The sequence below is a fragment of the Anarrhichthys ocellatus genome, unplaced genomic scaffold (assembly GCF_004355925.1).
Source record: "Anarrhichthys ocellatus isolate YVR2014 unplaced genomic scaffold, GSC_Weel_1.0 scaffold5, whole genome shotgun sequence".
NCBI lineage: Eukaryota > Metazoa > Chordata > Actinopteri > Perciformes > Anarhichadidae > Anarrhichthys > Anarrhichthys ocellatus.
The window spans coordinates 9,654,135-9,677,175 of record NW_022280035.1 but is presented as its reverse complement, the minus strand read 5'-3'; the positions used below and the strand labels follow the sequence as shown (position 1 = coordinate 9,677,175).

The 23,041-nt window shown below is 42.4% G+C and overlaps 4 protein-coding genes across 6 annotated transcripts; all 4 read left to right on the top strand.

The window, feature by feature from the left end:
• Positions 1 to 71: 71 nt before the first annotated feature.
• On the top strand, positions 72 to 5,184 carry usp21 (ubiquitin specific peptidase 21). 2 transcript variants are annotated; one of them, XM_031844471.1, is made up of 11 exons: positions 72 to 1,026; positions 1,440 to 1,496; positions 1,604 to 1,721; positions 1,803 to 1,917; positions 2,170 to 2,289; positions 2,380 to 2,444; positions 2,544 to 2,731; positions 3,521 to 3,599; positions 3,678 to 3,785; positions 4,084 to 4,198; positions 4,348 to 5,184. In XM_031844471.1, the coding sequence occupies exons 1-11, from the start codon at positions 871 to 873 to the stop codon at positions 4,439 to 4,441; spliced, it is 1,215 nt and encodes a 404-aa protein (XP_031700331.1). In that variant the 5' UTR covers positions 72 to 870; the 3' UTR covers positions 4,442 to 5,184. The 2 variants fall into 2 exon arrangements, with proteins under 2 accessions (XP_031700331.1, XP_031700330.1); XM_031844470.1 differs by having other exon boundaries at positions 1,604 to 1,917.
• A 209-nt stretch (positions 5,185 to 5,393) lies between these two features.
• LOC116381952 (rho-related GTP-binding protein RhoA-C-like) lies at positions 5,394 to 8,464 on the top strand. The gene is made up of 5 exons (XM_031844524.1): positions 5,394 to 5,446; positions 6,009 to 6,164; positions 6,285 to 6,405; positions 6,505 to 6,635; positions 6,774 to 8,464. Exons 2-5 carry the CDS (start codon positions 6,009 to 6,011, stop codon positions 6,945 to 6,947), a joined length of 582 nt encoding a protein of 193 aa, XP_031700384.1. The 5' UTR covers positions 5,394 to 5,446; the 3' UTR covers positions 6,948 to 8,464.
• A 1,529-nt stretch (positions 8,465 to 9,993) lies between these two features.
• On the top strand, positions 9,994 to 19,024 carry rbm10 (RNA binding motif protein 10). Of its 2 annotated transcripts, XM_031845051.1 has the most exons (23): positions 9,994 to 10,105; positions 10,779 to 10,859; positions 10,941 to 11,469; positions 11,553 to 11,705; positions 11,802 to 11,871; positions 13,267 to 13,340; positions 14,243 to 14,329; positions 14,453 to 14,513; positions 14,611 to 14,769; positions 15,146 to 15,306; positions 15,472 to 15,569; positions 15,740 to 15,827; positions 15,953 to 16,136; positions 16,233 to 16,312; positions 16,391 to 16,472; positions 16,598 to 16,689; positions 16,812 to 17,003; positions 17,221 to 17,415; positions 17,639 to 17,695; positions 17,789 to 17,983; positions 18,192 to 18,239; positions 18,352 to 18,407; positions 18,658 to 19,024. In XM_031845051.1, the coding sequence occupies exons 2-23, from the start codon at positions 10,843 to 10,845 to the stop codon at positions 18,746 to 18,748; spliced, it is 2,769 nt and encodes a 922-aa protein (XP_031700911.1). In that variant the 5' UTR covers positions 9,994 to 10,105; positions 10,779 to 10,842; the 3' UTR covers positions 18,749 to 19,024. The 2 variants fall into 2 exon arrangements, with proteins under 2 accessions (XP_031700911.1, XP_031700912.1); XM_031845052.1 differs by lacking the exon at positions 9,994 to 10,105 and having other exon boundaries at positions 10,132 to 10,859.
• Positions 19,025 to 19,348: 324 nt separating this feature from the next.
• Positions 19,349 to 22,678, top strand: lrrc23 (leucine rich repeat containing 23). Its single transcript, XM_031845055.1, has 7 exons — positions 19,349 to 19,992; positions 20,715 to 20,824; positions 20,930 to 21,050; positions 21,161 to 21,302; positions 21,625 to 21,755; positions 21,888 to 22,024; positions 22,130 to 22,678. Exons 1-7 carry the CDS (start codon positions 19,906 to 19,908, stop codon positions 22,449 to 22,451), a joined length of 1,050 nt encoding a protein of 349 aa, XP_031700915.1. The 5' UTR covers positions 19,349 to 19,905; the 3' UTR covers positions 22,452 to 22,678.
• Positions 22,679 to 23,041: the final 363 nt, after the last annotated feature.

The following is a 23,041-nucleotide window of genomic DNA, read 5'->3' as shown; positions in this document are numbered from 1 at the left end:
CAATCCACAAAAGTCTAAGTGCAGCCAACAAGAGCTACAAAGAAAAGATTAGTCATGATTATCCTCCCTCCCTCTTCCCCCTTGCTCTCTCCCTCTGACACTGGTGATAGGGCAGGGGAGAGAGGTAGACTTTCAGTTCTAGCCTACAGACACACAGTGAAACAGTAGACGTCCCCTTATGCATTTTTAACAGCTCAGCAGGAGATGGGAACAGTTTGGTTGGGACAGTTTGTTCACAGATACAGTGACCCAAGTGATCAGGTGAGTCCAAACTGCTCTGTTTGTTTGCTAATGCTGGAATATTTATCAGGAATTACTTGCAAACTAACTTTGTTTGCAAGATTTAACTTCACCCACGGAAAGCAGCAGTGAGAGTGTAGATTTGGCTTTAATAACTCAAAACGGTTGTGAGTTTTCATGCATGTTACAAGTTATTTACTTGACTCTTTAATCAGTGAACAATTTAGGTGAGGCCTCCAGTAATAGTCTCTTTTTTTTGGTAAAGATGTACCCTGAAGCTGATATGTTTACAATCTAGATTCATTGAGCTCTCTGACAGACCTTGACTTTGCGAGCTGTCCCGCGTGCTGTAATTATGAGAGGAAATTGTCAACTCGACCTATTTAATATAGGGATTTAGCTATACTGTTATGTACAAATGAATACTGTTATCCCCCTCAGCTGTGAATGACACACCTCACTCTTTCTCTCTTGTGAACTACCATCTCGTTTGTGCATGTGGAAAAAGCAGAGGTGGTGCAACCTTCCCAGTTTGAGGTGCAAACTACCTGGCTTTTATTTCTTTGGGAAGCCCTTCTAACTGTCCCAGTATAAGTGGAAGACACTGCTGAGGTGAACCAGTAATATAGGATGCCAGGAGCCAGTGGCGTCAACGTTGAGGGCTCTTGTGATGCCCTCTGTCGGACCCTGGTCTCCCAGAACGGCCTCCAGAGAGAGACGGCCGACATCTCCCAGTCTGTTCTCTACACCTCACTGATGGGCTTGCTTCTGGTCGCCGACAACGAGGTGTGCAAAATGTGTATAATCCTTCAATTTATGGTCAAACCTCAGTCTGGTGGTCTGAAAAGTTTGTTCTTGACGTGAAATTTATGGGACACATATGAGATGAACCTAAACACAGACCGAGAGATTGTGTAAAGTAATTAATGAGTACACACCAGCTCACACGTGTTTAAGCACCTGTCAGCACTCCTTGGTCTCTAATAGGATGAATGCTTCAGGCTGACCTCCTTTTAGCCCTCTCTTGTTATGCGAAGGGGATAAGAAGGCTAAATCTGTTCTCCCAATGCTGTACACGCAGATAGACAGTAACATGCTGTACAGACTTTGCCAGGGGTCAAATTTTAGGTCACAAAAAGGCTGTATTCTTGCAGATGTAATTTGGGTCAATAGCTTCATGAGTTGTCTTTATTTTCCAGAAAGAGCATCTCTCTATAGGAAGTGGAAGGGTTGGCCTAAGAAACATAGGAAACACAGTAAGTGTTAAGTGATGTGCTTTAAACAAAGTCCTTTAATGAATACCAGAATGCATTTTTATTTCCTAAACATGTACACTTTCTCCTTTACTTTGTCTCCAAAATAGTGTTTCCTGAACGCAGTAGTCCAATGTTTGTCTCACACACGTAGCCTACGGGACTACAGCCTCCTCATGTCCTACAGGGATGAGAAGTTCTCCAAAGAGGAGGCTAAGCTCATGGAAGGTATGTTCCTCTCTCCTGCTGTTCCCTCCGCCTCCTATTGTGTTTTCATCTTTCTCATTGCTCCCGGTCTCCCTGTGCCAGCTTTCTCTCAGGTGCTGTCAGGCCTTTGGGATGTAAATGACGGGGACACAGTTGTAAACCCACGACAGTTTTACAGTATGTTTAAAGAAGCGGTGCCTTACTTCAGTGGATACAGGTGAGAATATAGATGGTGTTTCTCTTTCATTCAAGGTTAACTGCATCTTTCCATGAGTCTTGAATGCAGTGCAATATAATATCCACTTCTGTATCAGCACAACTGTTTCAAGGACAAGAGAGGAACTGTAACTGCTTCAATCCATTTTCTACCTTGCCACGAGTATAGATTGGTTTTGAAGTTGAGACTCTTATAGAAATAGCTGCCTGTAACAGTGACACAGAGATGTCTTTGTCTCTGTGTTTAACGCAGTCAACAGGATGCGCAGGAGTTCCTCAGGTTCTTATTGGACAAGCTGCACACAGAAATCAACCGCAGACCCTATATTCGACGAACAGGGAAGGAGCCTGAACAGAAATTTGCCCGATTTAGGTGTGTTTTTATGTGGAAAAGATTCTGTGCTTGAAACATTCATGTCCTACATGTGACCACATCTCTACCTCGTCTCTTGTCCTTCCTTAGGATTTCGGAGGAGGCAGCCGCCATGTGGAAGAAGCACATGGAGAGAGATGACAGCAGAATAGTCGGTGAGAAGAGCAGTCCAGTCGCGGTGATCCACCAGACTCATCTGCATTATAAATCCAATGAAGGCAACCCACTGATAATTCCTTCCACCATTCTCACAGACCTGTTCTCAGGCCAGCTGAGGAGCTCGCTGCATTGCTCAGTGTGCTCCCACTACTCCAACACGTTCGACGTGTTCTGTGATCTGTCGCTGCCCATCCCCAAGAGGGGCTCTGCTGGGGGGGTCACGCTGAGGGAGTGCCTGGACCTCTTCTCTCAGGAGGAGAAGCTGGACAAGGACAACTCACCAGTAAGTTAACAGAGTGTACAACACATCAACCATGTGTCTCTAAATTTGGGGTAAAATGTCAATGACGCAGACACTATAAACTAGGAATGGTTTCGTCCAAAAACTGTTACCTATGCACAATTTAAACATGGTGAGAAAGAAATACAGCAATAGAGCATCAGTAAATATGTGCAAAGGGAGTAAGGAAGCCAAAGAGCTTATACAGTGTCGATACAAAACAAGTAATCAACAATGAAATATAATTATAAATATCAGACAATGCAAGACGAAGCAAATTAAAACCACAGGAGACGTCAATTGACTCTTGTAGACATGTATTGAAGTAAATGTTTTCTTATTACATTTCAAACTGTTACAGGGAGAGGGACATCCATATTTTATGATATATTGATATTGAGAAGTACAACAGTAAGGTAAATAAATCCTGGCAGGATGTGAATGAAAATATGAAATTATACATAAACACGTGTAAAAGTATTGACGTTATCAATTGATCCTTCAAATAATTTGCTAAACAAATTGATTACCATTCTTAAATACGTTATCTGAATTTAAATGGATGGGAAGTAGGATGAGTTGGTAGCACATCAAACAATATTACAATAGTTAATATATGGATCAATAAAGCTGTAACACAAAGTCAATTAACAAGGGTGGCGGATAACACTTTCCTCAATGTTCCAGCCTTTTTCATGAATTGCTTTGTGCTGGCAAGTTACCTACAACAGACCATGTGTATTTGCAAATGCTTTGAAAATGTACATGTGTGTTTGTTTCTGTGTGTTTAAGATGTGCGAGAGGTGTAACAGGCATACAGAGTGCACCAAGCGGCTTTCCATCCAGAGGTTTCCCCAGGTTATTGTGATCCGTATCCTTGACAACTAAGAATATTAACCTAAGAGTAGCTTTTGTGGAGGAAGTTATGATGCTTAACACTCTTGTTCAGATCTGAACCGCTTTACTACGTCACGGTGGTCTATCAGTAAAAGCACAGTGTACGTGTCCTTCCCACTCACTGACCTGGACCTTGGATGCTACGGGCCCGTCGACTGTGGTAAAGAAAACAATTCACCATTCATGCACTATCTCCTTTTACTTGCTCGAGTCGACCCTTGTGGGTTGTTAAACAATCAACCAATTAAAATACAATATAAAGGAAAAGCTGTGGCATATAACAGCTCATCCACAGCTCATGTGCTACACTTTAGTTTGATATATTCTTGTAATTTTTTAAATGTGAAGACGATTTCTTACAACTGATTATTCCATGAGTTGTATAAGTAAATAAAACTGATACAACATAAGTCATGAAGAATGGAACAAGTAAGTCATATCTATGTATGTCCCCACAGGCCCAGTTCTGTATGATTTATGTGCAATATGTAACCACGCTGGGACGGTGAACATGGGCCACTACACAGCCTGCTGTTCAGATGAAAATGGTTGGTGCTTCTACAATGACTCGAGGTGAGGCTCGGACCTGCACCCAAATCATTGTGTGTTAATCAGCAACGCCCTGCAAACTGCTACTTACAAAGCCCACTGCATCTGTATTGAGACACATGTACAAACCTCAAGCTGTTTCCCATTATTACTCTCCATCTACCCAACTACAGTGTGACTCCAGTCTCGGAGAACCAGCTTCAGACCAATCAAGCATATGTGCTGTTCTACCAGCGCAGCAACAGCACCACCACAGTCAGGAAATAGACCGGAGACTGGCTGAGTCGAGCAGCCAATCGGAGCATCTTTACCTCCAGTGTCCATAGAAACAAATAGAATGAGCAGTGCTTTAACTCTTGCAGCTATGAACAGCTCAATCTCAGTGAGCATGCCTTTAAATAAACTCTAAAGAGGAGGAGAGCGAAGCCATGCTCACTTCAACGGGGGCTTGAAGAGGCGATCTTCCCTCCTGAATCATGGAGATGCTTTTGAAGGGTCTCAGTGAGAGAGCTGAGACAGCTCAGACAGACTGCATTGCAGCCTTAAAAGTCTCTGTGCCATACTTCTCAGGCAGGAGTGAGTGGTGTACTTGCACATGATGCTGAGCTCTTTATGTAAGATAATTGTGATTCATGCTTGCGATGCAACATAAACCCAAATATACAAAGATAAATCTTGGGTGGAAAAGAAATTAGGCAACATATGATGACTCAATTGTGACATAGGACTTCACTTTAAGCTCCAGTTTTGTGAAATGTACAGTACTTCAACTCAATGTGTAAATATCTGTAGCCAATACTATGTGCTGTCATTTTATGTTAATCTCCCTCCACATGGAGAGTTTCCCATGAAACATGAAAACGTTAAAATGGGCTATATTTTCCCTCTACCTGAATTATAATTCCTATGTATATATTCGTATATGTATGTATAAATGTATGTTTTTTTTACATTTGTGTCCACAACTTGCATTGAAAGTAGCCTATTGCATTATTATTTGAAACCTTGAATAAAAGACCAATCAAAAAGTCTGATGATTAGACTTAAACTTTTCATGTTGATATTATTATTATACTGTTTTTGATATATCACTCATGTGTTTACATTTATTAAATAATACAATTGTAAACTATCATATTTTATTTAGATTTGTAATTGATTGCCGCAGCCGATTGACGAATGACGTGGTCGCGCACATGCGTACTAGAAGTAGTGGGCGGAGTTTTCCAGTCGGTCAGGAAGAGGAGAAAGGCGGACACAGAACATCAAGCGGTAATCTTACTCAGCAATAGCCTTTAAACTTTATGCAGATTCTTGTTTCAATCACAGAAGTACCACAGCAGCGCGATGAGTGCTGCAGTTGTAATTTCAGACAGAATACATTGAATGACAGCGTTACAAACCACGGGAAACACCGTTAGCTTTCTTGCTAGCTTAATGTTAGCTGGTTTGACAGGCCCGGTCTAACGTTACACTGCACAGCCTTTCAGCAGGAGCGGGGGGGACACAGCACGGAAATGTTCTCTGTTTACACCCTCTACCTCCGGGGAAGCCATCCTGTTTGCCAGCAGGATGTTTTTAATAAATCTTTAAGATCTTGCGTTTCTAACATTGTATAAGCTGTTAACTAACTTCTAACAATATGTGCCAACCAGGAGGAACTGTTGAGAAAAGCTTTGTAATCACACCGTGGAGTTTAAAAGTCTGATTCATCCCGTTACTTACGTGAATTGCTAATGATAAAATGATGTTTGAGACTAGTGCAGAGCAACTTAAGAGACTTGCGAGAACCTTGTGTATTAGTTCATCCTTTGCATTGGACTCTTTTCCACAGATGGCTGCTATCAGGAAGAAGTTGGTGATCGTTGGGGATGGTGCGTGTGGGAAGACCTGTCTGCTCATCGTCTTCAGTAAGGACCAGTTCCCAGAGGTCTACGTCCCCACGGTGTTTGAGAACTATGTGGCAGACATCGAGGTGGATGGGAAACAGGTGAGACATGTTAAGTAGCTACAAACTAGGCTCTGTGGAGCGCAACGGTTACCTTAAATGCTTGATTAGCCCTCTTTTCATATCCATTATTCATGCATGTATCTCGCTCTCTTTTCTCAGGTAGAGCTTGCACTTTGGGATACAGCAGGTCAGGAAGACTACGATAGACTGAGGCCTCTCTCCTACCCCGACACTGATGTTATCCTCATGTGCTTCTCTGTAGACAGCCCTGACAGTTTAGGTATTGTCTTAGCAACAGTCACACCACTATGTATCAAACACCTTGTCATTGTGATACATGTTTTCTAATTACTGCATTCTTTCCCTCTACTCGCTGTAGAGAATATTCCAGAAAAGTGGACCCCCGAAGTGAAACACTTCTGTCCAAATGTTCCCATTATCCTGGTGGGCAATAAAAAGGATCTGCGTAATGATGAGCACACCAGACGAGAGCTTGCCAAAATGAAACAGGTCAGTTTTTTGTTTTTTTTGTTTCAAAATATGCTGGATCGTGCATCTTGTCGTTCTTTATTTGAACAAGGACAAAGCACGATAGTATAATGGTGTAAAAGTGAAAATGTAAACCTTCTCTCTGACGTCTGTCTCCAGGAGCCAGTTAAATACGAAGACGGCAAAGAGATGGCGAACCGCATCAGTGCCTACGGCTACCAGGAGTGTTCTGCCAAATCCAAAGATGGTGTGAGGGAAGTCTTTGAGATGGCAACTAGGGCAGCACTGCAGGCCAAGAAACGTGGCAAGAAGTCCACCTGCCTTCTGTTATAGGCTCTGGGAGAAAAGGGAGCTGCCTTCAAGCACAGATAGAAAGGGCAGCTTCCAATGAGATTTGACAGGGAGAAAATTGGGGGAGGGGCCAAAAAAAACATTTCGCTGATGCTCAATTTCTTATCAACCATTTATCCTCAACAAATTAAAAAGCAGGTCTTAAATTATTTGATAGGCTCCTACACCTTTGTCCTCGATCTATGTATTGGATTATGTGCCATTTTGCTCTCTCCTATCAAAAACTTTCAGATCTAAAAGCAGGGGGTGATTTGAAGTTGAGTAGATGTAAACAGGGTTGAAATGTGCCATGATGGGAATGAAGAGAGAAAGGGTCCTTACCGGGCCATAGACGATGGGGACATGAGACGGAGAGACAGACGGGGAAAAAAAGACATGAATATAGAATTGGTTTAAATTGAAGACCATGTCGAAGTGGGTTTTACACAGTTAGCCTACATGTAGTGCCTTGAGAGCAGCGGTCAAGAAGAGTACGTTGTGGGTTAGGGATTCATAACTAAGATAGGGTATTCTTTTGTCATTTGTAGTGTCCACACATCACATTTGTGAATGCTTTCCCCCTGTCATTGGCTTTGCTCCTTCAGGCCCATATTCTGACTCAGGCGCTATGCAGGGGTGTGCTTAAACTAGATTGTATGAGATACTTTCCCATACTGAAATACTTACCTATACTTTAGAGAGAGAGAGAGAGAGAGAGTGTGTGTGTGCAACTGTATGGTGGTTTGCTTTCTCCAGTGCAGGTCTGCATGCGGTGAATGTGTGTGTATATTTTGTGTGGGTGTGTATTAACATACGTGTCTATGTACTGTATGCATGGAAAGGTCTTCTGCGTTACTGACCTAACCCCCTTGTTTCCATGCCAAAGTTACCCCTGATGGCCACATTTTATGGCTCAGACGGGTAATGGAATTAATAGCTACTCAGAGTGACATAGAAACTTTCACTTTACTGGAAAGCATTGTATGATATCTAGAGGCACAATCAGGTTAAACATATGAGTTTTTAGGACCTTTTTTGTGTGTACCAGAGATTCATTTGATTGTGTTAATCAGTGGGTCAAATCATGAGTGGTGTAGTTGACTAGTTGAATATTCTTTCAGATAGATCGGCTTATCTTATTACTATAATGTCTGCCATGTACTGTATGTCTTACACGGCTTTGTAAGGACATGTTAATGTGTATTTCAAATTTGCCTTTTACTCTACTTTTACCATCATTCTTTAATGATATTGTCATTATTGTACTATAACTTTTTATTGTTGATGTCTCTAATTTTCTTACTATATTTTAATCAGTTTACTTAATCCTGCTGTTATTATCAGCTTATGTCAGTTAAATGATAAATTGTAACCGTTGTTTAGTTAATTGAAGTTAAAGCTTGGGGTGCAAGGCTGAAATGGTTTGGAGATGAGCCTTTTTTCCTTCTTTTTTTGGTATTGTGACATTAAGGTTTTTGTTTATGGATTTTCTTCTCCCAAATAAAGCTGATATTAGGGTTTTCTGTTGTAATGTATTTGAGTTCTTTCTATTTCTTTATATATAACAATTACAATAATCTCTTATATTCTGGCATTAAATTACTTTTTTCCCAAATTGCAGAACAACAACTCATAACCCCTCGAAATATCTGATTATATGACTTTATATCGGTTACGAAGATATCTACACTCACGCATCAGTTACTGCCATGCAGTACATCAGTCGTGGGGGGGCACTGGTTTAAGGTTGGCTCAGCCGTTTAATGAGAGTCACGTGTAATGAAAGTCACGTTCACTGCAATGGACCAATTATTTTTTATAGCAATGGAGGCTCATTGCTTTTGAAAGGTAAAAGAGATTGTATATTATCAACACAACTGATTGAAATGAACATGTGCATTTAAGTGTGTTAGTTGATTTTTCACCACCAAATTAGTAAATTAAAATGGCCCTATTATGCTTTATCCCCTTCTGTAACGTAGTGAGTCACGATGTAACACATTTGCATAATACCTCCTACCTGCTACTTTAGTACGACCTCAAACAAAGCTGGAGAGACGGGAGCTGGAGCTTGGTCCCAAGAGTTTGGTTTGAGCCGTCATGCCGAGAAGACGCTGTGTTCTTTGTATGGACCACCAAAGGAAGATGACCTGAAGAACAAGTGGCTAAACTTCACTTTCAAAACTGGACACACTTCATGGCTGGATTTCCAACCTGTAAGTATGATTTATTATTTGTGGATGCGTAATGTTCAAAACAACCAAGGTAGCCAACGTTACTAGCCAGGTTCAAGTGCTCAGCTGTAGGCCTCGGCTAAGTTGGTAGCTAACGTTATTGTGTTCGAATGGCTCTGCTACTCAGCTTTTGCCCCACTGTCTTCACGTTGCACTTAATCGCAGGACCATTTGTGGTTATTCGCTTCATTCAGCTAGGAGAATGAGTGGCTTATCTCCATGGAAGCCTTTATCAACTAAGCCATTTATTTCCGTCGCTGCTCTAGAAACAATATTTAGTTATATCTCAATTATAAATAACTTCTGATTCTCTTCTGACTGTTACTATAATTCTATATGTCTTTAAAAGCATTTATTTAGTCATGAAAAAAGTAGTATTATAAGAGTAGCTAAAGATAAAATCCTAAAGATGCCTATCCCTACCAGAAGGCCACCGTGGTTCTACTAAAGTTTATGTTAGTAAAGTACTAAAATATGTACATCAAGAAGGCAGGTAACTGTAAAAGATTTAACTATCTAAACACGTATGTCGTTCTGTATGATTATTGTAAAAGTATTAATTTATTAACTACTAATTAGCAATAATCTCAATCTACGGTTCGAAGTGCCCGCCAAATACTACCTGGAATTATATGAAGTATACGTGGATCACGTATGACAATCAAGCATTTTCATCTTCCGTTGACGCGACTCACTCTTTTTACGGTTCTGGGCGGCCTGTCTGTCTTGTCCAATCACCGTCGACATTGATACTTTCGCTCTCCAACCACTAATCACATACCAGAGTCAGGTATTTGTACCCTCCCTCTCCGAATTGTTGTCTTGCTGTGGCCATTTTACACGGGGTTCCGTGAAAAATACATCACCCGTCTCACCTGGGCTTCGACGTGACATTAGGAGAACTATTGTTAGTTATATGTGGCACTGGTAAGGCTTCGTTCTATTACAAATACTGCTGTTGGTGAGTTTACAACGGGTGACAAACGGTTTTAGAGACAGCTTCTCTGCTTTGGACTAGCTAGCCAACCACAGGCTAAAATTGTTAGCTTGTCCGCTAACCGAGATGACCGCCACACGTCATTGTTGAATACTCTTTTTTTGAGTAGTTAGGTTGAGCATGTGCATTGCGCACGCATGTTCATTAGTGACGCAGGGTTATGCCTTGACTCGTTTTATTTATGGGTTTTGGTGTGTAAAGCTTTCATATCAGTCAAAGTTGAAGAAGTCTGCAGTTTTTCACAGGTGCAGCTAACTTGGCCTCCTCCTAAATGAATGCCTCTTGACTCTATTGAACGCGCATCACTACTGTTCACCCCAGGAGGCCTCTACTTCTGAGATTTTTCTTTAAAGCAGTTGCTTATAAGGGTTGACTCTGTTTCTAAAAGGCAGCAAAGTTTACTGCGATTCTCGTGAATATTGCTTGTCGTTCTAAAGAGTACATTGCTGATGTCATGTTACTTCCATCATATATCCATGCTGTAATCAAATAGAAAATAGGACAGAGACCAGGAGCAGAGTTGGTGGATCAGTCAACCAGCAAAGCTCCCCCATGATTATCCAGATTATTTCGTCATAAATCATTTCATACATGTACTTCTAGGGTATCCAATGCTGTAACCAAATAGAAGAAGGGCAGACCAGGAGACGCGAGTCAGGGAATCAGCATGGACTATGAGCGGAGGTGAGCTAAACCTTCTTGTAGTGCCTTTCCATCTTAAGATGTGTCTGACTAGTCCCTCACATTGTCTCTCGTGGTCAGCAGGGGTGGGCGAGGTGACCGCACAGGTCGATACGTCAATACCCACAACGATCATAACTTTCGTGACATGGACTACCGAGGCTACGGCCAGGAGGATGAGGATGCGGGAGCAGGATATGATGTCAGAGCAGAGGAGGACCGACTATACGGCCACGAAGAGCAATCCCTGGGCGTCCGTGACTTCTCGCCAGGTCGACTACAGGACCGTCCGGGGTTTCACCAGAGAGGAGATGGGCGTGGGGGGAAAGGGCTCCTGTGGCCCCCGTGCTCTCAGTCACAGCCTGATTTAGCCCCTCCGTTGCTTCAGAGAGAGGAGGAGGGATCCAGGCGGGAATTTGAGCAGTTATTGACTGGTCGGCAGGAAAGAGGTCGGGGGAAAGGTGGAAGAGGCTTTCCCGAGAACAGTACCCCTCATTCTGGGGGTAGGGATGGCAACTGGGGTCGTGGTGGTGCTCATTCAGAACAGATTGAATACAACGCTGCAGGACAGAGAGAGGAGGACAGGTTCTCCCGTGCGGCGGTGAAGAGGAGGGTAAGCCATGACAAGTCCGTCCTCTTTAAAGAAAACTGCTACAATTTTATTTAGTTGTTCAAATTTGTGACTGCTCTATCCAGGCCTTTCCAGTGGGGGCAGAGGAAAGAAGTGATGCTCCAGACCTGTCCCTTGAGGAGTTGGACCAGGACTACCGTGCAGATCTAGACCATAACCAAAGGCCAAGCAACATCATAATGCTTCGCATGCTGCCACCCAATGTCACCACCAATGAGGTAAGCGTATATGTCTCCTGCTCATGTTTGTGAGTAGTCTGATGGGTCTTTTATAGTCTGTTGGCCTAGAATGTAATAATGCCTCTATGTTCATAGATCCGAGCACAACTTCAGGAGCAGGGGATCCAGCCAAGAGAGGTTCGCCTCATGAGAAACAAATCCTCAGGTAAAAACTTGTTCATTGCCTCGAATCGTTTTTGTTTTTTTTCTGTTTTCATTCTCCCTTTGTGTTGCACTCATTACCAGCTTTTTCCACCCCACTGCTCTCTCAGGTGACTTTCCTGTATCTGCTCAGTCTTCTCTCTGTTATTAATAAGCGCTCTCCCTTTTCCTTTTCCTTCTCTCATACCATCACCGTCTTCCTCTGGATAGATAGCTGATGCAAAGAATGCCTTTTTATACTCTTACAGGCTTTTTACTGCGATTCCTGCTTTGATTTTTTTTTTTTTTAATCAGTGCTCGCAGGGCAACAAAACATCCATGCACGCTTCAAAGGATGAGCTCTATGCATATTTGCCTTTAGGACCAGAATGCATGCATACAGTGATAGGTTTTTAGATCTTCACTCCATGGCATTCATTTTCTTATCGTCTTTACCCTTTTCATGATTCTGCCTCATCCATCTCGAAGTGACGTAGTAGTTAATCAATGCTCACAAACTAACACTGTCAACTGAGAAATGAGCAGCGGGAAGCAGAATGCATTTTGATGGTGTTTGTCATTGTAGCTATTTTTGAGTGTGCAAGTGTGGAGGACATGAATGTTGCAGCTACCTCTAAGCTATGTGAGCGCCATCCATACCACTCAGAAAAAAAGCTCTTTTGCCAAAGGTTTTCCATTACGGTCATCGTCTCACTGGCCTCCCTTCTTTGCTACCGCACTGGTTGTCTGTAAGGTGTGCCTATTTAACTCGGGCACACTTACAGTCCTCTGCACTGCTCTTGTCTTTCTCACCCCCACCTCCCGCATCACTGTTTAGAATAAGTCCCTCTCAGTTTTAAATGATGATCTGATACCATGTACAGTGTTGTTAAACATGATATAAATCTAAATATGTTGCATAATGTGTTCTCAGTCCGTTATAGTAATGCATGGACAGAATATGGAGCATTCCACCTCTTGAAATAGGTGCTGCATAGTTCAGACTGCACTCTGACTCTCAAAATCGCAGAGGTGTGTGTGTGTGTCTGTTATGTTGGTGCCTGGGTGCTTCATCATTCAAAGCCAAAAAGCTCAAACTGATGAGTGGATAGGATTCTCCCTCTCTCCCCCTCTTTCCTTGACCCTGTTGAGATGCTTGACATTGCGTCCTCCCACCCTTGCGGAGATTTCGACAGTGGCTTTCCAACTGGCTGTCAGGTGTGTGTGTGTTATTTCCAAGGGAGAGAGGAAGCAATGCTTTTATTTTATTAGTGCTGACACAGGGTCTCTCTCTCTGTCTCTCTCTCTGTCTCTCTCTCTCTCTCTCCTCCCCCCTCTGGACATGAAGCACTAACCCCTCACTGCGTTGTTATGTTGTTGTTGTTGTTGTTCGGTTACCATGGCGCTGGGCGGTGTCCAGGTCAGAGCCGAGGATTCGCCTTCGTCGAGTTTAATGTCATACAGGAGGCCACCCGCTGGATGGAGACCAACCAGGTCACTCTCCCTTACACAGACACACATACACATATATACATGCATACAATGGGACATGTAGGTTAACATCAGGACACGTGTACAGTCACATCATACCCTGTCATGTGCACGCGATGCATTCCAGTATGGTATAGACACAGAGTGGAAACATGATTTTGTCCCTGAGGTAGGTAGGTCTTTGTACTTATACTAAATTCCACAAACAGGCAAATGCGTGTTACATCATGCTGACGTTTGTTTGTCTGGGGCCTAACTGCATAGTTTTCATAACTGAACTCTCCCAGTCATATTTGCTCATCATTGCCCAATTCAAGCTCCTCTATTATAGGGGTCTCCTCTTTCTTCAGTGACATGTTATCACTCGCTCTCTCCAAAGTCTTCAGTGTCTGATATAGCGTGACATTGTGAATATATCTTCTCACATGGTCTATTGTATGTCGAATCAGAACCAATACAGTACTTCATTTTTCTTGTTTTTGAGTCTTCCATATCTGGGTCATCCACCATTATTACATCTTTAGGATGGATCTATTGTCTATTTGGGGGATGAAGGTGGTGACAGTGGGATGGGATGTGTGGAAAAGGTTTCCCCTTAAGGGGGGAGGGATGACACGATAGAATAAAACACATTGTGTCCTTTTTAAAAATGGACACCCACACACACTACACATACACCATCTCAGTCCGTCCCAATTTTCTAAAGCTGAAGGTTGCATTTCTCTGGTGTCCTCTTTCTTTCAGCCTCAGTTCTACTCTCTTTTTCTCTCTGTCCCCCCTCTCCCTCTCGTCCCTCTCATTCTCTCTCATCTCTTGTGAGATGAGGCCTTTCTCTGGCATGTGTGGCCTAATTATCTCTGATAATCATTCTTTGTTCCCCCTCCCTCTCTTTCTTTTTCTTTCAGGCAGTACTGTTGATTCTGGGACAAAGAGTGTCTATGCACTACAGTGACCCAAAACCCCGTGCCAATGAGGACTGGCTCTGCAACAAGGTTGTGTGTGTTGGCAATGTGTGTCATGCATATATATAGAAGTCTAAATTCTATTTGTGAATTGTATGCATATGTATCAATCAATCAATGGAGTTGCTCATTCTTTCAAAAACATTTCAACAGTGCGGTGTGCAAAACTTTAAAAGGAGGGAGAAGTGCTTCAAATGCAGTGTGCCTAAATCAGGTAAAAAAATGAACACGGCTGCTGTTCTCCTCTTAAAAGAACACAAGCTCTCCCACATCATATAATAATACATAAATGGCATGGTGTCTTTCCTCAGAGGCTGAGCTCAAGTTGCCCCAGTTGCAGAGGGATTTGCCCGTTGGTCTTCAGAAGGAGGGAGCCCAGGGCTTGTTGCCATTGCCAGCACCCTACCACCCCTCTGGTCCATCTGTGAGTCCAGGACAGTCTACGCAACAGGCAGATGTTGCCAATGACAGTAAGTCTATCTGTTGACCTTTTCCCACCATGTTAATCTCTTCTTCTATTTAGAAAGACCTACTTTTGTTCAATGAAGACTATGTCAAGACACTACAGATGTCATTAAACACAAACTGTGACTATGTCAACATTAAAAAAAAAAAAAAGAATACACTAAAATGTAGTTTAAAAAATATAAACCTTTTTTCTGTTGTACGGTTTTCTTTGACTAAGATGAGACAAAAATGCTTTGACTTTTAATAATTTAAACAAATTTAACTCATTAACATTTATTTTTTATTTTTTAATAATTGTATATTTTATTAATGGATTAACCCAAACTATTAAATAATGTGTTAAAGAATGTAACATTCTCTCATCCTCTCCTGCACCAGCTCTGATACTAAGAAACCTCGGCCCTCATACCGCAGTGGAAACCATCTTGTCTGCTTTGGCTCCATTCGCCACTCTTGCCCCCTCCAATGTTCGCCTAATCAAGGACAAGCACACGCATCTCAACAGGGGCTTTGCCTTTCTACAGCTCTCTACCATCGTGGTGCGAAACATAACGAGGCAGACGCACACATGCATAAGTGCTAGACGGATGAATTTTTTAAATAATTGTTGTAATGTGTTCTGATGATTTTGAAATGAGCTTTATCCTCAACAGATGCGCGCGCGCACACACACTAACTCACAGGTCTGTTTGTTTGGTCAACAGGAAGCTTCTCAGCTGCTCCAGATCTTGCAGGCTCTCCATCCATCTCTCTCTATTGATGGGAAAGCAATTGTGGTGGAGTTTGCCAAAGGCTCCAAACGGTAAACACTTGCACACCCAAACTCTGCTTTAAAGAAACCACAATAGACGATTACACATTGCTGCTATTGCGCAAACAATAATATACTGCCAAATGTGTAACTGACAAGCTTTTAAATGTTGGTCACTAGAAACCCACTGAAACCCTCTTTGTGCCTCTTTTCTATGCCAGTGATGTGTTCTTGACGGATGGCAGCAGAGTGAGTGCTGCTACGGTGGCCAGCACAGCAATAGCTGCTGCACAGTGGGCGGTCACGCAGGTAACTTAAATGACTTGTCATTACAGCAAAGAAAACACGAGTGTGTAACATCTCTTTAATTAAATGTTGTATATTTATGATTGTGTGTTTTTCCTTTATTTAAAAATATTCTTTTTCACACTCAGACCGCTCAGAATGGATCCGGTGTAAACCAGAGTATCGATACATCCGTGTATCAGCAGGGGGCAGCAGTAACATACAGCCAGGAAGGCATCGAATACTCTGGGCTAGATGGCACAACTTATAAGGCCCAGGTAGATGGTGCAGGAGCAGCCCAGATGGGGGCATACACAGGAGGAGCAGCCCAAGGTAAATGTATAGAGCATATTACCCATATGATCTCTACAGCTGTTTACATTTGAATTGAGCTTGAGTCAACTTAAGCCACCTGTTTGTGTGTTGCAGCTGAGAGAGCGACGTCTGGATCAGCAGTTGTGCAGCAGCCTCGTACTCATACGAGTCTCATCGGCACAGCCGTTACACAGGTACAATATTAGTTTTTGTGTTCTCGCATTATTTGATGCCATTACTCGAGCTGAGCACTGAGCTCTGTCTCTTCACAGGTTGAGATTGTGGGAAAACCACAACCAGCTGCTGCCAGCCAACCTGCGACTCCAGGCACTGAACACGAGCTCCAGCAATACCGTAAGGCTTTGTGTTCCCATTGTGTTTGTCTGAATGTATGTGAACTACAATGCTGTCAAGCTAACCTTTTCATGATCAATTAAAGATTTTTAAATTTGTGACTGTTCTGTGTCTTTTTACTGTAGCTGTGCCAGATGTGTCCACATACCAGTATGACGAAAGCTCTGGCTACTATTACGAGCCTCTCACAGGCCTCTACTATGACCCTAACTCCCAGGTAAAGAGTGGCGAATGCACAGCAGTCAAAATGTCAAGCCAGCACTCTTTGAAATATCTTTCTGTACGTGTCCTCTTCCTCAGTGTTTTAAGTCTGGTTTTGTGTGCCCTTCCTCTTTGCAGTACTACTTCAACCCTCACACACAGCAGTACATGTACTGGGATGGAGAGAAGCACACCTACATTCCTGCTGCTGCTGCTGGCCAGTCTAACTCTGAAGGTGCTCCCACAGGCGCAGCCCCTTCAGACTCCCCGTTCGCTAACCTCGGCTGCAAGGAGAAGAAAGACAAACCCAAGAATAAAACTGCTCAACAGGTATTCTACAGGCTGAATACACACTCATGTACTGACAGATGTGCTTTTTTGTTGTTTGTTCATTTTCTGGAAATGTTAGACTTCACCAAGGTGGTATTTGTTGAAGGACTACTGAGTTGGATTGCATTTTGTTTCCGGTGACCTTTCAATTGTAATTCTTCCTCTGTTTGGTCCATATAAATGGCTGACTTGCATCTCTTGGGCTTTATACTAATAGATTGCAAAAGATATGGAGCGCTGGGCTAAGAGTCTCAACAGACACAAGGAGAACATGCGTTCTGTCTCCTCCTCCCCGGCTGTCGGCTCCACGGCGCTTCCACCTGGTTACACTCGGGCGCCTGGCCACAGTCGCCTAGATGACCGCCGAGAATCTGCCAGTGCTGACGCAGGCTATGCTGTTCTGGAGAAAAAGGTACATGACCCTTACACACAGACGTATGCTTAGCTGTAAACACAGGTGTATCTTCGGGGGCAGCAGGGAATCATAGTGAAGGAGGGAGAACGTCTATCAACCAGAGGACTCTGGCTTAGGCTCCTATGACCTCTCACCCCGCTTTAGTGATGAGATAATGTCTGAGTAAGATAAGGCCTTAGTGGCTTGGTAATCCCTCTGATTTGGCTTTTCTGTCCTGCAGGGTGCACTGTCTGAACGTCCTCAGATATTCCTGGACCAGATCCGACAAAGTGCAGAGGTAAGGACATGGTCAAAGTGATTACCTACTATCAAAATTCCGCTACTGTCCCATCTGTTCCTCAGTCTTTGATCTTGCATCCTTTTTCTGTAGCGTTCCCCGCCTCCTCTGCAGGGTCTGGTCCCAGCCTACAGTGGAGAAACTGACAGCGAAGAAGAAGGAGGCGACAAAGAAGAGAAGGAAGGAAGGATGACAGACTGGGTTAAACTGGCCTGTCTGCTGTGTAGGAGGCAGTTCCCCAGTAAGGAGGCCCTCATCAGGCACCAGCAGCTCTCTGAGCTACATAAGGTGGTTACAAAGACAGCTTGAATCTAACTTCACACCGTTGCAAATACAGCATAAATTAGAAGTGTCTGTTCACTCCTGGCAGGAAAGCCGACTTGTTTCCAGTGTATTTTGTTAAATTGTTGTCTTTACTATCTGTTAAGTACAGAAGTGTAGCCAAAAGACATTCCTCTGGGTACATATGTCTAAACTTGCAACTGTCTGTCCTCAGCAAAACTTGGAGCAGAGAAGAGTACAGCAGGAATCTTCAGGGAAAGAGGTTGGTCCAGCCTCAGATCTGACTGTGTATAGACTGATTCTGTGTGTAGGAGTAGTATTCATTTCATTGTCCTTTTTTAAAAAATTTTTAAATTTATTTTTTTTGCTTGCAGAAACTTCCGGATGGACCTGAGCCTCCTGATCCTAAGAGGAGGAAGTTTAACCCCATGTAAGCAGCATTGATGGAAAAAACAGACTCATGTTTATGTCTTATAGTTTGAGGTTAGGTGTGCAGAAGTGAATAATAAATAATAGTATTTACAAAATACTATTACCATGCCTTGTTCCTCTTGTACTGTTTAGACATTTCTTTATGGTGATAGTCCTGTTTTATAATTGTAAGACCTGTTGCTTCCTCCATACAGTGTGTGCTTACTTAGGTTTGTGTGTGTAATCAGTTATTTTATTTCTCTCTCTAGTGATGGGATCACAGGCAGTAGTCTTGGTGCCAGGATGCTGCAGGGAGGAGTGAAGAAAGGGCTTCTGTTGCGCAATATGCAAGTGGAATGAGCCCTCCCCCTGAAATCTCAACTTCCTGACCCGGGACAATGACAAAGCTTAGCACGCAACACTTCACCATTAACGTCGTATAGATAAACCTCTTAATTTTGGTTTGTAATTACAATTACCTCAACAGTGGTAATACACTCATGAACTGGTCCTGTAGCAGTGGATGTCGGGATATTGCACAGAATGCACTTTTTTTGCTTTCTTCCTGAATGATGCAGTTTTGTGTTCTCACGTGCTTCAGAGCTTGTGTGTGATAAACGAGCTTAATGTGGTTGGGGAAACATTTGGGATTTTCTAATATTACTGTCTATGCACCATTGATTTTTTTTTTTTTTTTTTTATAAATTCAATGCTATAATGCCTTGTCATTCAGTGAATGACTGATCTGAGCATGGACTGTATACATTTTAGAAGAGGTCTCATGAACTGGACAGCGTCGCACTAAAACTAGTGTGTACATGAAGTTTGTCATGTTGGAGATACGAATTCACAATGTAATACATCGTTATCTCTGGAGAAAGTTATTTTTTTATTTCTGTATTTTGTTTAAATGTGACTGCGTTTCGTCAAGCTCCTGTTAATTATTCAGAGTAACATTTTCATGATTATCTATGATGAATATCTTTTATGGGCGAGCCAGTAAAACAGTTGCTTATATTTCGACATTTTAAATTTCTAAAGCCGTGTTTTTACAAATCGGCGGTTAAAGAAAGAGGAATATAGTGCAAGATCTTGACCTACATACGTCTTGTACAGTTGGTGCACAGCACGTTGGTCGACCCCTGAATGAGTTTTCACATCAAATGCGTTTATAACACCTGTGCTCGTGTTGCGGCTGTTAAGTTTCCCTGGAAACGACAAACAGAGGTTCGTTGTCAGACATGAACTACATTTTGTTTTAGCGTTTACTGGTCCTTCTCCAGGTCACTTTCAGTAAACATTGGTCGTTATATTTCGGTATCTTCATGATGGTAAAGTTACAAAGAAGAACGCAACAGTCGCATAAAGTAGACTAGTTTACCAGACGTTAGCGACAGTAAACTTGGTGCAGTTCGACTTACGTTAGTTAACAGCTTGTCAATTAACAGCAGGTCTGCTGCTCTGCACCCGCTACTTTTATTTTTATTTTTTTGTGAAAACAAACTAAATTGAGCAGGATGTCTGAGGTGGATGAGGATGCAGTCTTGTCGGATGTAGAGGGAGAGGAAGAAGCGCACCAACAAGGAGCCGAAGAGGACGAGAAGGTAGAACTAGTTAACCCGAGAGATCACTTGTAACGTAGACAACGAGTTGGCATTAACGCTTTATAAGGGTACAAATCATATAATCTACTGAAGTGATGCTTAGCTTTGGCCATTACACCACGATTAAAGTGATCAAGTCACTATGACTATGCAATTATTCACACTTCATCAATTAAATATTTCAAAGTTGCACAATAATTGACATAAAAACATTGAAAAAAATAACTCATGCTCCACCCTCTCCAGGTTATAAAAGAAACCCATTTTGCCAGCTGAGCAAATACATGATTCTGAACTTTTGTGTCTGGAATCCAGCTAATTTGGTAGCATATCTAGTAATTAACATCCCTTAATTGGTGATCTAAGTGTGAACAAATCATATAAAGTCATAGTGACTTAATCATATGTCGATGAGAGCAACAGGAATTTATTATACAGCCTGCATTAAATCATTGGTAATTAGTTAAGCATTGCTGAAGTATATTATTTGTACCTTTTAATGCAAAAGTGTTACTGCAGTATTTGTAAGTATACTTCACAGAAACTTCTACAAGGGAGACCCAATTAATGGCTAAAGCGTTACATAGGTGGTTTTGAAGCTCCATCGTGTAGAGGGGCTTGTGTCTGAGCTGATGGGGTCCTGTTGTACATCTACTCCCCTGTGAGTTAGCACCACCACCAATTTTGACGGCATAATCCTGTGACGTCTTCCCTTCTAATAGGTACAGGTTTGCCATTTGACCCAAGAAACCATAGTTCGGGGGCTCTCGTTGCTGTGCCGAACAGGAAATGGACTTGGACATGCATTTGTCAAAGTGGACCTAAAAGACAAGTAAGATGGCAAAAATACATTCAAAGCCAAAGTGGCTGCCATCGGCCATTAATTGTAACAATCTCTTTGTACCGACTTTCCCTTTGACATCATTGTACCACTCAGCGGACTGAATGACATTGCTGCAATCAGCAGTTACACTCACCTACGTTTTGTGGACGTATCCAACAACCACCTTATTGATCTTTCTCCTCTGGCATCGCTCACCCAGCTGCTCTGGCTGAAGGCAAGGACCTCTCTTCTTTCTTTATTTAGAAAAAAGGACGTCTCTGGGGCTGTCTGTATCAGACACTCCAACTGATGGTGAATCTTGAATCTTGATTTCTTCCTCTGTAGGTTGACAATAATGCAGTGGAGTGCTTCGAAGGGCAACCTTTCACTCAGTTGACCTACTTGCAATGGCTGAGTATTGCAAGGAACCGGCTATCAGACCTGGACGGCCTGGTCGGGCCTGCCTTGGAGAGCCTCAATCTTACAGGTTGAGCTGTTGGTTTTATGTCAGGATAAGTGGTGTTCGAGTTCACTACGTGAATGACTGATGATGCATTAAGCTAATTCTGAATTTCCTAAAGTGAAGTCTGTCAAATGAAGAAGAGTTAACTATCACTATGAATTGAAATTAGAGAAATCACAATAACATCACAGGAGTTATCTATTTGATCAGATTTGATATAATGCCATGTGTTATCATTCAGTCTATATATAGGATATAACAAATTCTTATCAGCAATTAATCACATATGTTGTGCCTAACATGTTTGGAAAGCCCTTGACATGACATTTAGCAATGTCTCTGGCAGGTAACGCTATTCAGAGAGTGAATGGTCTTCAGAGTGGCTGTTTTGCCAACCTGGTAACTCTGGAGCTGAGGGGAAACCAATTGGATACCACTGATGGCATCAACCTTCCCAACCTGCGGGAATTATATCTGGTAATAAAAGCACTATTATTTGATTAATAGCACTAGCACACGGGATGAGGTTGATCACTGACCACCAGCCTTAATACCCATGTAATGACCCAGGGAACAGATTGCCTGTAAGTGTCCTTGCTCTTCGTTCAGGCCCAAAATGTTATCCAGCATTTGGAGGGTTTAGAGAAGTTAGAGCGCCTCACCACCCTTCACCTTCGAGACAACAAGCTAGATACTCTGGATGGCCTCAGCCCCAACATGAAGTGTCTCCAATACCTCAATGTCAGGTACACAGTTGACAGATCAGAGTCTTTCATCAATTCAGTAACACCTCAAATAAAATGATATATCCCAGATTATATATCCCACTTGCTTCTGTCTCTGTCTTTTAGAGGCAATGCAATCTTAGATGAGAATGCTGTGCAAGGCCTTGCGCTTGTGTCAAAAACTCTACGAGCTTTGGTCCTTTCTGAAAATCCTCTGGTGGAAATGACAGACTACAGGCTGAGTCTACTGATTCTCCTGCCACAGCTGGAGCGACTTGACAAAGATCTTGTCGAACCTGAGGAGAGGACTGAGGCCCGGGTTAAAAGCATGGTAAAGCTGATAAACATCTTATTTCTCTTTGTGGCATGCTCAGACATAAACTGCACTTTTGCTGGTTGTTTTAATGGCATGCATGTCCTTTCAGGTACTAAACGAAGAGGAATTTGAGCAATAAGATGTGCAATGATGGCCAAAATGTGGAAGTGTTTGACTTCCTTGAAAACACAGGCTTGGTGTGGTGACTGATTGTGAAAAGTAGATTAGGCTACATCTTGAAAGGGCATCTGTCTGATGCACTTTGTATCTGTAGAATGTGAATATACACGGTTTGCTTGTGTCATGTTCTTACACTATTACAGCCTATCTATTTTTCTAACAATAAAAATAATAAATTATATTTTTTTCGGTCGCATCCATTGACATCAACAAATGCAGATAATGTGTCAGTAACCAAGGAATAAGAAATGAGGGAGTATTTGATCTTGAGTTGCTGTCCTGTGTTTCACTGAGTAAGGATGAGAGGGCAAAATCCACCATTTCCGTGTTGGGCAGCCGGCCAGCTTTAGCTTTAAAGGAACAGCGACATGCATGTATTTGAAAAATCCCCATATGTATTCTGGACTATACTGATCTTCAAGCACATGCACACTGTCTCAAATAAAACAATTATTTCTGATGATTAGTTTAATTCTTAAGTTATCATTTATATTTCCATTTCTCACATCATACAAACGACCAGGAAGCCATCTCAATAAAAA